Raw genomic sequence first — 14,213 nt, 5'->3', positions numbered from 1 at the left:
CGGCAAAAAACGGTGGCCTTCCCGCGTTGGCTGCGGGCTCAGCAGCTGTCTCCGGAGAGACCGCGCTGGCACTGGAGTGCCTTGGAACCTCGTGCAGAAAGTCTCCTGGCGGGATGGGGTGGGGGGCAGGGGACTAGGGAGGAAGGAAGAGAAGAAGAGGGAGGTCAGAAGAGAAAAGGCTGGGGGGCGAGAAATGCAGGAGGCAGCGGTCTTCCCTGGATCGCTACGGAGGGAAGGAGCGGGAGGCCGGAGCCTTGAGCCCAGCGCAGACGGTGGCCTGGGCGGGGGCTGCCCGCAGATGGGTAGGGCGTCGCTTTGGGGCACGGCAGCTCTCACGCAGAACGGCCCGGGGACCCCTTTCTATCCCATCCTGTATCCAGCAGAAAAGCCTTCTCCGAGCGACCCATGGCTAGTGTGGATTTGGTCCGTCCTGCCGGACCCCGACCTAGCCTCCCTAGGGCCGGGAGCAGATCGCCCGCGAAGCCGTATCGGGCCCGGCCGGCCCAGCCCCGACGGCGGCCGCAGCCCCGCCCTGCAGCCCTCTCCGCCCAGGGATGGGTTTCACACGCGGGTGAGGGCGGCGAGCCGGGCGGTTGGAGCCGCCCGTTTGAAGCGAAGCGCCGCTTCGGCAGCGCAGTGTGCGCAGATCAGCCGGGCCCGCGCGCGGTCCTGCGGTTCCGAGGCGACTACCGCAGTCCGGGGCTTGGAGCCCCAGAGAGCCCAGGCCCTGGCCGGGGAAAGGAGCTTGGGACCCGTCAGGCCCGGGATGATGAGTGCAGATCCGGCCTGGGACAGTGGGTGAGCGCGGGGCCTGCGGGGCCGAGGCCGGCGTCTCCTCCTGCCCAGTCCGGTCCCCGGAGTCCAAACGAGCCTCGCTGCGCCCCCTCCCCTGCTCCGTCCCCTCTCCTCGCCGCGGGCTGAGCCTCCCTCCCTGCCTGGCGCTTCCCACGGGGAGAGGAGGAGGAAGAGGAGGGGGGAGGAAGGGCCGAGGAGGGGCGGGAGCGAAGGGGGAGCTCTGGCGGCTAAGGCTCCTCGAGCCGGCCGGTACGAGTCTGTCCTCCGACGTCAGGGCGTCATTAATAACCAATTAGGAGGGTCACTGAGGCTCCTATAAAGGCGCTGAGATTTTGCCAAGGGGAAGACCGTCCGGGCCGGGTGTGCGAGAGGCGAGCGCGCGTCCGAGAGCCCCCTCGCCGCCGCCGTTTCTCCGCAGCCAGCCGCCTCTCCGCCGCCCCGCACCCCCGCACCCGCCTCCGCCTCCGCGCCGCCTCTGCCATCTCTGCCGCTTTCTCCATCTCTCTTCCTCTCCGCCTCGCTCCCCCACGTTCGCTTCCCTCCCAGCCGCCCCCCAGCCTCCCGCTCCCTCCCGCATCCTCGGCCTCCCCCTGCGCCGCTTCCTTCTCCATCACGACCCTCTTTCGCTCCTCTCCCCTCTCGCCCGCCACATCCCGCGTCTGCCCGGCCGTCTGTCCCCGGCGCCGGCGAGCCCTGGGACGCCCATGATGGGCTCCGTGCTCCCGGCTGAGGCCCTGGTGCTCAAGACGGGGCTGAAGGCGCCGGGACTGGCGCTGGCCGAGGTCATCACCTCCGACATCCTGCACAGCTTCCTGTACGGGCGCTGGCGCAACGTGCTGGGCGAGCAGCTCTTCGAGGACAAGAACCACCACGCCAGCCCCAAGACAGCCTTCACCGCCGAGGTCCTGGCGCAGTCCTTCTCCGGCGGTGAGTCGCGCCGTCGGGGCCGGTCGCCTCCCCTGCTCTCCGCGGCCCTCGATTCCCTGCCCTGCGGCGCGCGGGCCGCGGCGAGGACACGGGGCACTGAAGCCGCTCACGCCAATTGGGGGCGTTCCAGACGCTCCGCGTGCCTCAGTTTCCCGTAAGCCGAACCAGGGCAGAGCGTAGGTGGGGGGGGGCGGGTAGCTCCGCACCCCGCGGCTCAGAGAAGGATCGCGATGTCCAGGCTGCCTGCCCGCAGCCCCCGCGCCCCCCTTCACCCCTTTGAGGAGGCCGGTTCCCGGCATTGAAAGCCTTACTAGGCGTGTAATAGCAGTTGACTCAAAAAGAAGGGGTTTTAAATTCATTTAGTTAACTTAGGCTTGACCCGCGAAAGTTCCCACTTAAACCAAGAACTTTAAAAGGCAGCGGGGGCTGGGGAAGGGGCGGAGGGCGGGCAGGAGGGAGAGAGAAAGCCGCGGAGAGAGTGAGGGAGAGAAAAAGAGAGCGAGAAAAGTTTCTTTTCTTTAAGATGTCTCAAGTTCTTATTCCTCATTCATCAACCAGCAAACAATATCTTCCCCCGGTGCTGGCATCTCTGCGCGTCGCCCTCTCTTCCCCCTTTACGATTTCTGTTCCTCTCTTAATTTACCGTGCAGACTAATTCCACTTCCATTCACGCTATGTCAACCATCTAATCCCCGCTTTTTGTAAGGGGAATTCCTCGGCCCCTTTTAAACAAGTCCCCTCGGCATTGAGCTACAATTTACTGCTACAGCATTCTTCCAGGGCTAATGAATTTAGAATTAGCAATTTCTTTCGAATGGAGCCGAATGAATGCGATCACTTTAACAGCGTGACAAATTGCCTGGCCCCGCCGCAATGGACACCGTTTAACCCCCCTTTCAGCCAGCCGCTCGCCGGGTATTTTCCCAGGTAGCTTAGAGGGGAACCTTGTAAGACATGGAGGCCGCCCCTGTGAGCCTCAGGGCTCCCACCCCCGCTGCCAGGTCTGCCCGGGGGACCCCCAGGGGTGGTGGGCCGCCCCCACTCTTCCCTGCCCTGAGAAGCAACTTCGGGGCTTGCCTGGGTCCCTCCTGGGCGCTGCCTTTCCTGGCACTGCGGATCCTGGGTGCGCAGAGGGACCCAGGCGCGCCCTGGGTCACATAGAGAGAGCCCAATTTGGCCCACCGTGGCCCAAGTTTCTTTTGAGCCTCTGTGGCCTCTCAGCCCGAGGTCCGTTCTCAGCACTGCCAGCCTGCCCCGGGAGCAGGGCTTCCCCGTAAGAAGTCAGAGCTCGGGATCGGATCGTGTCCCGGATCTTCCGACGGTGCCCTGTGCTCGGTGCGGACGCGCAATGATCTCTAAGTGACCAGCCGAAGAACCCAGAACGCGGCTGGGCAAAGAGCCTCAGCTTGGCCGGCACCTCCTCATGGGAGTTGGCCTCAGTTTGCCCATTTGTGAAACCACGCACAGCGGTCGGCTCAATAATTATTAAACCTTTCTGGGACGGAAGGCAGTGGGAATTGTGGGTGCTTTGAGAATTTGTGGAGAGACTTTAGAAAACCCTCCTAGAAATGAGCCCCGACACACCACTTTCGAGGGCTTTCGAGGGCATAGAGGGTCCCCCGGTTGCAAACAGAGAACACTCTGGCCGCTGAACCTCCGCACCCCCACACTCCCCTGCACACACATGGAGCGACTTCTGGGCTTAGGATGTGTCGGCTGGGCAGAACGGGCCGGGTCCTCGGGCTTTGACCCAGCTCCCCTGCGGCCACAGAGGTGCAGAAGCTGTCCAGCCTGGTGCTGCCCGCAGAGGTGATCATCGCACAGAGCTCCATTCCAGGCGAGGGCCTCGGCATCTTCTCCAAGACGTGGATCAAAGCGGGCACGGAGATGGGCCCCTTTACTGGCCGAGTCATCGCCCCGGAGCACGTGGACATCTGCAAGAACAACAACCTAATGTGGGAGGTAGGCTCGGGCGGGGGTTGGGAGCTGGCAGGACCCGGCCCCCGGCTGTTTGCGGCTTCCACCCCTGCTGCTCCCTGAGGCCAGGACCCTTTGCCTCCGGATCCCTGGAGTTTTCTCCCCACCCACCCCAACATACTCCACCTGGAAAGCTTCGTTAGAAAAAAAATCTGACCCTCTTTCCTCTGGCCAACTCTAGGGAACACAACTGTTGTTGGACCCACTTCACAGAGGAGAGAACTGACACCCAAAGAGGCCAGGTCACTTGCCCAGGGTCCTGCCTAGTACTAGGAACATCTCTCAGCCACCTGCATTTTTTTCCCACCCCACCCCCCCGGGAAGCAGCATGCAAAGCCCCTCAAAGCCAGCCCTGGCCTGCAGGCGAGGGTGGCTGGAATGGAGAATGAAGGCAGCCTGTGCTTCCTGGGAGTCCACCTCGCCACCCTGGCACAATAATGCCATCGGAAGTGCTTCTGGATGAACTGGCACTGAGTCGGCTTTCCGTGGGGGGGTCCTGCAGTCCACCAGAATATCTTGGCAGCCCCATGAGTTATCATACACATTTTACAAAAGGAAACTGATGTTCAGAGAGGCTTCCATCCCAGGCTTTCTGATCCTCCTCCCCACAAACAGTGCCAGGTGCCAGGGAGGGCCACCTGTAGGATGAAGCCACTCCCGAAGCACTTCCTCCCCGTGGGGCTTTTACCTTACAGAGGCCAACCTAGGGCACCCTCTCCCTAATCTCATTTCCCCTCCCCTCAGCTGGCTCCCTCCCACAGCTTCCACCTGGTAGACCCTGGAGGAGCCCAATGTGACAAATACTGCACCTGGTCAAAGGAGCGAAAGGAAAGGAACAGTGGGATGGCCCAGAGGCCTCACCTAACCTCACTTCCTCCCTCCCGTGGAGGCCCCGGCTAGTGGTTACTTTCCCCGCTTGGATCAGGAAGTTGGAGTCTAGTTCACAGCTCCATGAAGGGGCTCAGGCCAGGCCAGGTGCCACAGTGAGCCAGCCTTACCTCTCCGGGCTCCTCTGTCCCCTCTGTGATTTTGGCCAGTGCTCTCTGCTGCTCTGGGAAGTACCCTGAGACCCCAGAGAACTAGCTGGACGCCACTTTGTCCAGTCAGTGATCCCTAGGAGTCCCTTTCCTTCTGGGGCCCTGGAGACTGACCCCGCTGTGGGCCACTTCTAGCCGGCTGGCCTCGGGCGAGCCACTGCTCTGAGCCTCCCTTTGCTCAGCTGGAGAACCAAGATGATAAGAGATGTGTCTGCTTCGCGAGGCTGTTGTGAGGATGGAAAGAGAGTGTGTTTGGATGTGCCCGGCGTGGGGCCTGGACCTGGCCACAGGTGGTACGCCTGACACAGCCCTGCCTCACCTGGTCCCTGATTCACCTGCTCCCAGGTGTTCAATGAAGATGGCACGGTGCGCTACTTTATCGATGCCAGCCAGGAGGACCACCGGAGCTGGATGACCTACATCAAGTGCGCTCGTAACGAGCAGGAGCAGAACCTGGAGGTGGTCCAGATTGGCACCAGCATCTTCTACAAGGCCATTGAGGTGAGTGTGTGTGCTGTCGTGTAGCAAGCAGCGGGGACCGCTGGGGGTGATGTGCAGGCTAGTTTTCTGCTGTAGATCAGGAAGGATGGAACTTTTGACTCTGTGCCATTACGAATGTCATAGCACCTCGACAGTGAGCTCCCCAGGTGTCAGCTGGGGCTGTCCTGGGGTTCAGAAGCCAGGGACACAGGGCAAGACACGGAAGGCAGCCCAGGAAAAGCGTTTGGGTGGGAGAGGAGCGTTGTTGTGTCTGCACCATTTTAGCTGTGCGTCGTCCCTCGTTCTGCATGCGTGAGACGCTGATGACGTGCGGATCCCGACGCTCGTCTCAGTTATCACACATCCCGATCGCTCACGCTGTCACCTTCTCCCAGACACTGTGCATGCATTATCCTATTGAATCCTCAAGTATTTAATCCATGAGAGAGGACTCTGCAATTAGCTACCGTTTTCAGACAAGGAAACCAGGTCTCAGTTGGTGGCAGGCAGATTCAGAAGCGCTCAGAGGGCATCGGGGGCAATATTAACGCTGCCGCCTCTGCTGGAGAAAGCTTCTTGGAGGAGAGAGAAAGGGAGAGACAGCAAACGCACACATCACATCCTGCGGTCGGGTGGAGAGGAGCTAAGCCAGGCCTGGGGCATGTGAAGGTTCAGGAGGATGCGAAGGAGGTGTTTCTGGGAGGGAGATGCTGGGGCAGAGGCAGACAAGCTCCCAGTGTTTGGGGAGGAGCTGATGGCGAGCCCTGTTGGGACCTTCCCTGGACAGGAAATTCGCCCAGTGTCTGGCCCAGGAGGGGGCAAGCTGCCTAGCCTCCCTTTGGCAGGCTGTCGGGGAGCACAGTGCAAGGGTAGTGGGGCTGTTCCCCCGCATACTTATCTGTACCTCATGCTTCTTTTTGCTTATGTGGAGAGCCATGGTGTCTCTTGGGGGCAGTCTGAAAGATCCTTCCCAGAGTCAGAGAATGACTTCTTAGTCCATGCTCCATTTTCTGCCTGGGACTCAGAGCCCCAAGCCTTTTCAGGGTCCAAGGGGTACTGGGGCCTGGTGGCTTCTGGGACTGAGGTCCAGTCATCCCTGAATAACCAGGCCCCAGGGGATCTCCTAGGGGTAATGGCAAAATGGACTTTTGCCTGGGCCTTAGTGTGGCCAGGGAATGGGTCCCAGTCGAGGGGCGCAGGGACCTTGGGAGGACCAGGAAGTGGAGGCTGAGCATTCCTAGATTGGGGTTCACGTGAGGTGGGTGAGCGTGGGGCTGTGTGACAGTTGCGCCGTCGGTGGCCCCAGCCCAGGACAGAGGTGGTTCCTGTGATGATCCAGCTGGGCTGACATCCCATGGGAGCAAGGGTTCCCCATCAGACATCCTGGAATCGTCCTCAGGTGTGGCCGAACCCCCGTTCTAACAGAGTGCATCCTCCCAGATCCTCACCCGCTCTCACCCTCACACACACACATTTTCACATGTGTACGCTGCTCCCCAGCCATCCTGATACAGATGAGCCGGGGGACGTGCGCTCACGCCATCCCTCCCACGCAGACACACGCACGCAGGAGACAGACTAGGAGTGCCTGCGAGGTTTTGGCAGAGGGGCTCCCGAGGGGGCTGGGTCTCATCTCGCTGTGCACCATCTCTCATCACGCGGAGTCAGAAAACATTAATAGACATTTATACAGAAATGCAGAGTCAGAAGGCAAGGTGGCTGAAGAGGATCCCTAAGGAGGGAGAGTTTATGACTTTTCAAAAGTCATCTACGTTTGATCAGGGATTTAAACTAAAAAGAGAAGATCAGGAAAAAAAATTCTATCATGTATGATATTGATGGCTAGATAGCACCGATGTGGCTATTAGTGCTTTTACGGAGTTAGCAAGCCCGCAAGGAAGGGACTGTTTGAGAGAGGGACACCGAATATCACCCATTTAATTTTTATTAAGTGAAGTTGGGCACAGTTTTTGTGGTGGCAGTGTTCTCAAACTATGTCCCGATGTCAGATCCACCTACCAGCCTAACCGTGCGTCCAGGCTTGTGTGAGCACCGTGCCACCAGGCTGAGGCCAGAGGTCACGCGGCCCTTCTAGGCTTGGCCAGGAGCAAGTGCTGCTCCCGGGCCATTCCCCGGATGCCTCTGGAATAAAGTCGGCTCGTTGCTGTGTGCGTGTGGGAGAGTCAGCCAGGGAGCGGGGCCTCGGCGTGATCCGTTTCCTTAAGCTCCTTGTCACTTTCAGAACTATGTGCATTTCAGTAACCCATGACTGGCCAAAAACATGGGAAGGGACACTTCTATTTAGTAAATGAAATATGTTATTGCTGCTCTCAACTTTTCCACGATTATAAAATGACAGCCCTCCAAGCAGAAGCAAGGGTGATGGGGTTTCAAGGCCAGCCAGCCGGGCGGTGGCCCGTCCCCAGCCAGCCGGTGGCCCGTCCCCAGGCCGGTTTTGCATCTGGCTGGATATACCAGCATGTTATCCCCGGGGCACCTTCTGGCTCACTTCAACCGGGAAGAATTTACGGTAACCTCAGGGGCTTAAAAAACCACACTTCTAGAAAGTGCCCATCTCTTAGCAAGTGGATGCTGAATGTTGAATGAACAATTCTTTCTCCGGGCGATTGCTGCTGGGTTGAAAGGGGAACACAGGGACCCGGTTCTCTCGGGGACACAAACCCAGCCCTGCACGAAGCAAGACCTGTGACTCGAGAACTCAGCACAAGGAAAGGAAGTAGGAATAAGATCTGAAAGTTCTGGATTTGGGAACTGGGAAGAAAATTCCCAGTCTTTCCCCTTATTTTTTTGGTAAAATACTGCGCCCTAAAAGTGGGCTTTTTTTTCGCTGCCTTTTTTTTTTCTCTCTCTCTCCTTTCAGGCAGTTGAGCTCTCTCTTTTTTTTTTCTTTCCCCCTGGAGCCCCATAGTGCCACTTCTTTTCTTGGCTCTGTGGGGACAAGCACCATTTTCCTTTGATCTTGCTCATCGGTGGATAATAGATAATAGCAGTTAAGGTGCTCTGATTAGTAATAAGGCCACCGTCTGTGGAACACTCGCCGGTGCCAGCACCCAGCTAAGGGGCTTAGCAACTTTTTAAGAAATAGAACGCTCTCGGCCCCGTGAGGCGCTCTATCACTGTCCCCATTTTAATGACGATGAAACCAGGCTTCAGGGACACAGGGAGGAGGTTGCCGAGCTGTGATTCGAACCCAGACCTGTCTGACCCCAGAGCAGAACACTTGGTCACTGTGCCGTGGGGCCTCCCTGGCCAATATCTATTTGCTGGAACTCTATTAATTGGCGTGTCGGGACATCTGTGGTACAATGGAAATTGATATTCGTCCAGATGACGCTGAGATCCTTCTAGACTAGGGCTTCTGCACCACCGGGGGAAGGAGCGGGCAGCACAGCCTCCCGGGAACGTGGTCAATAGTGTGACATGAATTTCTATTAGGAAAACAAACCCCAAACCCCGTCGTCTCAATTTATAATAAAAATTCAGAAATGGGGCAGGACAAAACTTGTGGGCTGACAGAGAAGGGCAATAAGCGTTTGTTGAGAGACTGCGTGATTTGTCAGCGAAAGACTCGGGCGCTGATATTCCCCTCCGAGTCATGGCGATGTTCATTTTAGGGTACGGGACTCGGTGTCTTTGGGAATTGCTTGGTTTATTCCATGTCCTGAGCCAGTCCCGGATCCCCAGAAAAGTGAATGAACAGTTGATTCTGGTCACCTGAGCCCCACTGACGAGCCCCCAGATAGGCTGGTGTGTTGGCTGCAAAGAAACAGCCGTAGTGAGGGACTGAGGGGCCTGCAGGGGACTGTGGCCGTTCTTTGCTCTTCGGAGATCCGCTGGGGGGACCCTGGGGGCCTCCGACGCTAGTACCAGGATTTCAGGGTCTCGTGGTCTCGATCTCTGGGTTGTTGCATGAGGGGTGCCCAGGAACAAGCAGAGACAAGAGGTCTGGGCCAGCGGCTGCCACCGGCTTCCCAGGGCTCTGAAGGGCTGAGAGAGACTCCGGTTCCCGGCCTCTGGGAGGTGAGGCTGCCTTCCCCAGTGCCACTTTGAGAGCTGGTGGCTTCTCACTGTCTGGGGATATATGTCATTCTCAATTCCAGTAGGTTCTTCTTAATAGATTTTGTTTCTTTAAAAAAATATTTTAAAAAATAAAAGTAATATATGCTCATTATTTTTTTTTAAGTCAGATGCATCATGTAGAAAATGGAAATCACTCTGCCCTGTCATGCTGGTCCCCATCGACCTTAAATCAGCATTTTTTAATAGTTTCGAAATGACCCACACTTCTGGGAAAAGACACACAGGAAACTGGCCATGATGGCTGGGCATTCGGAGTGGGAGAGTTACTTTTCATTCTATACCCGTTTACGCGTTTACACATTTTTGTCCATGTGTCCACATCGCTGTTTTAATTTTCTAAAATTAATTAGTAAAATTAATTTTAGTACATTTTTTAAATGTTTGTAAATAAATGACTCACCCTTCCATTGAAACAGTCAACACTGAAGCTCTTATTTAAAAAAAAGAATATTCCCAATAACCGTTTGGATAGTAATATTCGGATTTTGTGCAATCTCAGACCTTTTCGGCTCCCCATTCCTCATCACCATTTTTGCTGTTGTTATACTTCTCTTATATGTAATAACTGTTGTCGTCGATTAAAATTAAAAGGCCGATGTTGACTTAGATAATTGATTTCTGGTACTGGAGTCTGGAGGTGGAGATGCAGCTCAGGGCGACACTGGCCTGGGGCTGGCGGAGCCATTCATTCGTTCCTCGGCTGTGCTCTCGGGGGCGAGACGGGGCTGGGAAGCTCTAATGGGGAGCTGGTGTCCTTGGGATGTGTGCGCTCTTGTAGGACAGGGAAGAAGGCAAAGCTGAGAGTCACTCTGAGCTTTAACGGGACCAGGGGCCCCGTGCCACAGTGCAGGCTCAGCGGGATGACTGCGGGACCCGATGGGCCAGAGGTTGCTGCCAGCTTCTCTGAGAGGTTGGCGAGCTCGGGGAATATCGTATCAAGCTCTCCCGTGTATCGATCGAGCAAAGAGCTCCGCACGCGTGGCTCCGCTGAACCCCAACGAGCACCCAGTGAGGCCGGGACAATGACGCCGTCCCTGCTCAGTTTAGGAAACTGAGGCCCAGAGAGACACAAAGTAACTTGTCCAAGGTCACATGCTCAATAACAGGCGGGGAGCCTGAGGGGACCCCAACGCGGCCTGAGCTGGAACCCGCTGCAGTACTGTTGAAGCCAGGGGTTAGGACATGTTGAAGGTGACTTGCAATCGGAGTCGTAGAGTTATGGGACATGGGGGACCCCCAGTCTGCCTCCTCATTCGAGGCAAAGTGGCTTGCCTCAGGTCACGCAGGGACCTGGTGTCCAGGACGCATTTGCACTCCCTCGGAGAGTGGCTTCGTCGTTCATGATGAATTTATCTGAATCATTTTAGTCCCATCCTCTCCTTTTCTTAGGGATGCATGAAACCGCTCTTTGCCGCCTCCTCTCCAGCAGGGCCTCCGGCTCTGACCTGTTGGCCTCCCGGACGGCGGCCGTGACTGCGAACGGCCAAAGAGGCCTCGAGGACTTTCACTGTGGTGCCTGCTTTCTTTGAGGCACCGCCTAATTTTGTTTGGGTTCGGAGACTGCGCTTGGTTTTTCCTTATTTACTCTGTCAGTCTGAGCTGGCGTGACACCCTCTGCCTGGCTTCTCGTCACTCACTGACCTTGATGCTTGACGTAATGCGCCATGGGCTGTGTGGCCTGTTTGGCCTGTTAAGCAGGGGCACGGTGACCCCTGGCTGTGTCATAGGACGATCTGGGTCACCTGGGACCCCTCCTACTTTCCTCTCCCACCCCGCCTCTCTCCACTTCCTTCTCCTTTCGGGGAGCAGAGCTGGCCGTGCTGGTCTGGGAGTGTTCCTGGCTCTGAGCAGAGGAAGGTGTGGTGAACAGAAGGTTCTGAGTATGGTGGGGTCTGCGGGCCAGAACCAAACGGAAAGGGCGGTGCCCCTGTGAGCACGGAGGCCAAGGGAGGGTCCTGCACTGATGTGACTTTAGACACCCTTACGTGGAACCCCATGTGATCTTTTGGGCTTCAGTAAAAGAGGACTCAGCTGTCGCCTGTGAGCGTCTAGCTTTCTCTGGGCAAATCGGAGAGTGACCACCAGGGCGGATGCCAAAGCCAGGTCTTCCGGGATTTGGACCTGGGGAGGGTGATGGGCTGCGCCCTCTCTCATTTGCCCTAGCTGGCTGATGGTTCCCCACTTGGAAGGAGTAACTGGGTTTCAGCACAGGCCCGGTGAGCCCCTGGGGATGTCCTCGAGTGTGGCGTTGTATGGTCAACCCCACCTCAGGAGCAGGCCTTCCATATCCACCCTGGATCGTTGCTGCAAAATCCTCCCTCCCGATGGCCTCCGCCATTTTCCTGGGGCAGGTCCTTCCCTGGGAGCAGCAGAGCCCTGTCACCATTTGTGAAGTTCCCCACCGTCGAGCTGGGACGTGGGAAAGTGGATTCTATTTCAGGCAGTGCATCCCAGTGTTGCGTGGGGTGGAGGCGTTCATCAACCTGGATGCTTCTTTTTGGCCACGTGCATGGACTCCTGCAGAGCCCTGTGATGAGGAGAGAAGTATGTGGGATGTGCTGCTGCTATGTGGGTGCTTTGGATGAGAGCTGTTTCCAGAACATTACCAGGCAGGGTGTAACCATGGTCGCCCCCTGGGAGCAGCCGGCTCAGCCCTGCAGACCTGAGGGCTGGCTGACTCTTGTACTCCTTGGTAAGAAATATAAAGTTTTCTAGCTTCTGGTCTTCCCGTAACTTTTGCTTGTGCAAGCCTTCGGTTCTGTTGTCATCAGCTTGGGGACACTTGCGTGGCCAGGAGGCAGCTCTGTTCCCAGTGGCAGAGCTGGGATGGAGATGGTGAGAAGCCTAGATAGGGAGAGCAGAGCAGAGCATCCCAAGGTCTCCCGTGTTTGTGCAGCTTGCTGGGGACAGCTTGACAGAAACGGACTCCAAAGTGGCTTTCTCAGGGCTGACATTGGAGCCACATCTCCTGGCTGTGAGGGGATGTGCCTCTCACCCCTGCCCCCGCCCCCACCCCCACCCGCTGCCTCCCTGACCTCTCGCCTCCTCCCGTGCCGTGCAGATGATCCCTCCCGACCAGGAGCTGCTGGTGTGGTACGGGAACTCACACAACACCTTCCTGGGGATCCCCGGTGTGCCCGGGCTAGAGGAGGAGCAGAAAAAGAACAAGCATGGTAGGTATTCTCCATGAGGCCACGATGACAAAGGACCCGTGGGACCCAGAGAGTGGTGGGGTGAGGGGCAGAGAGGCTCCTGGCCTCCAGGGACCCTGGCTCAACCTCCAGCACCTTCGAGCTCATGGAACCTACTGGTTCGAGGAGGCCGATGCCTCTGGAGCCACTGCCATGGTCCAGGAATGGGCGGAAGGCGGTCCTCCTGTTTTCTGGCCAGAACAGACTCGGGGCTGGTGCGTGAGAGAGGCAGGAGCAAGGGGCCAGCATCCAGGTCCAGGTCCAGGTCCAGTTCTGCTGTGCAGTCTTGGGAATGGCTCCATGACTCAGTTTCCCCATCTTGTAAGGAAAGAGGTTGGGCAAGTTGGTCCCTTAGCTCCCTTCTAGATCTGATGCTCTGCCTCTCCCTGCCCTGTCGCTGCGGCTGGCCTGGCACAGAGCAGGCGCTCAGTGTAAACCTGACGAACGCAGGCCGGCAGAGTGTCCCCACAAGTGTGATATGGGGACGCTGATCATGACAGAGACCATTTGCTCAAGACCTATTTTTGTGCCAAGTATTGGGCTAAACCTTTTAAGGTATTATCCTACTTGGATCCTCAGAAAACCCTTGTGAAATTTGATGACCCTTATTTTTAGACGATGATCCTGAGGTTGGTGGATTACTCTTACTGAGCCCTTGCTCTGCAGCTAATGTTTATAAACTATAATTTCGCTGATCCTTACAGCAGGCTTATGGGGGTGACGCTATTATTAACCCCATTTCAGGGGTGAGGAAAGTGGGGTGCAGTTTCCTGATAGTAAGCACTCAGTAAATATTTGTGGGATGAATTAATGAAAAGGTTTCTTAAAATTAATTGGGGTGACATTGGTTAATATAATTATATAGGTTTCAAGTGTACAGTTCTAAATACGTCATCTGTATATTGCATTGTGTGTTGGAAAAAGTTACTTCCGCTTATGAAAAGCTACCGTAAGGCAGGCACTCCCCATACATGGGCTAAGGCAGGTAAAGAGTTCCGCGCAGAGTCACCTCCAATAGATGCCCGCTTCGTGTGATCGAATCCCGTAGTCCTGCAGAGAGAGCCCCAGCAGGTTGTAGCAGGCTCTCATGTCACAGGTGAGAAAGTTGAACTTTGTTGAGGCTGTCTCTGAAGTCTCACAGCATAGTCTGGAGTCCAGCTCCTCTCGGACCCCAAGCCAGGGCCCTTGCTGCCCCTCCCAACCCCTGCCAGCGCCCCCCATCAGTTGCTCAGAAACCAATCGTCGATCAGGGGCGGGGGGATTCTGGGAGGAGCTCGCGCGTCGGGGATGGCGGGGGTGCCGGCCCCGGCAGCGGGATTCTAACGCGGCTGCTCTCTCCCACCCCCGGCTCCCCCTCCCCGGCCCCGCCCTCCTGGCCAGAGGACTTCCACCCGGCGGACTCCGCGGCGGGCACCGCGGGCCGCATGCGCTGCGTCATCTGCCACCGCGGCTTCAACTCGCGCAGCAACCTGCGCTCGCACATGCGCATCCACACGCTGGACAAGCCCTTCGTGTGCCGCTTCTGCAACCGCCGCTTCAGCCAGTCGTCCACGCTGCGCAACCACGTGCGTCTGCACACGGGCGAGCGCCCCTACAAGTGCCAGGTGTGCCAGAGCGCCTACTCGCAGCTGGCCGGCCTGCGCGCCCACCAGAAGAGCGCGCGCCACCGGCCGCCCAGCGCCGCGCTGCAGGCGCACTCGCCGGC

General features: G+C 57.4%; 1 protein-coding gene across 1 annotated transcript in view; it reads left to right on the top strand.

Annotated features, from left to right (window-relative positions):
• The first annotated feature begins 1,499 nt into the window (after positions 1 to 1,499).
• The window catches only part of PRDM12 (PR/SET domain 12), a 13,681-nt gene continuing 967 nt past the window's right edge, over positions 1,500 to 14,213 (top strand). Inside the window, exons 1-5 of the mRNA XM_011370060.1 lie at positions 1,500 to 1,722; positions 3,494 to 3,684; positions 5,082 to 5,237; positions 12,379 to 12,490; positions 13,889 to 14,211. Coding sequence (XP_011368362.1) covers positions 1,500 to 1,722; positions 3,494 to 3,684; positions 5,082 to 5,237; positions 12,379 to 12,490; positions 13,889 to 14,211 — 1,005 coding nt within the window. The remainder of the gene's footprint in view (positions 1,723 to 3,493; positions 3,685 to 5,081; positions 5,238 to 12,378; positions 12,491 to 13,888; positions 14,212 to 14,213) is intronic.

The sequence above is a fragment of the Pteropus vampyrus genome, unplaced genomic scaffold, assembly GCF_000151845.1.
Source record: "Pteropus vampyrus isolate Shadow unplaced genomic scaffold, Pvam_2.0 Scaffold158, whole genome shotgun sequence".
Lineage (NCBI taxonomy): Eukaryota > Metazoa > Chordata > Mammalia > Chiroptera > Pteropodidae > Pteropus > Pteropus vampyrus.
This window is presented reverse-complemented; position numbering and strand designations above follow the sequence as displayed.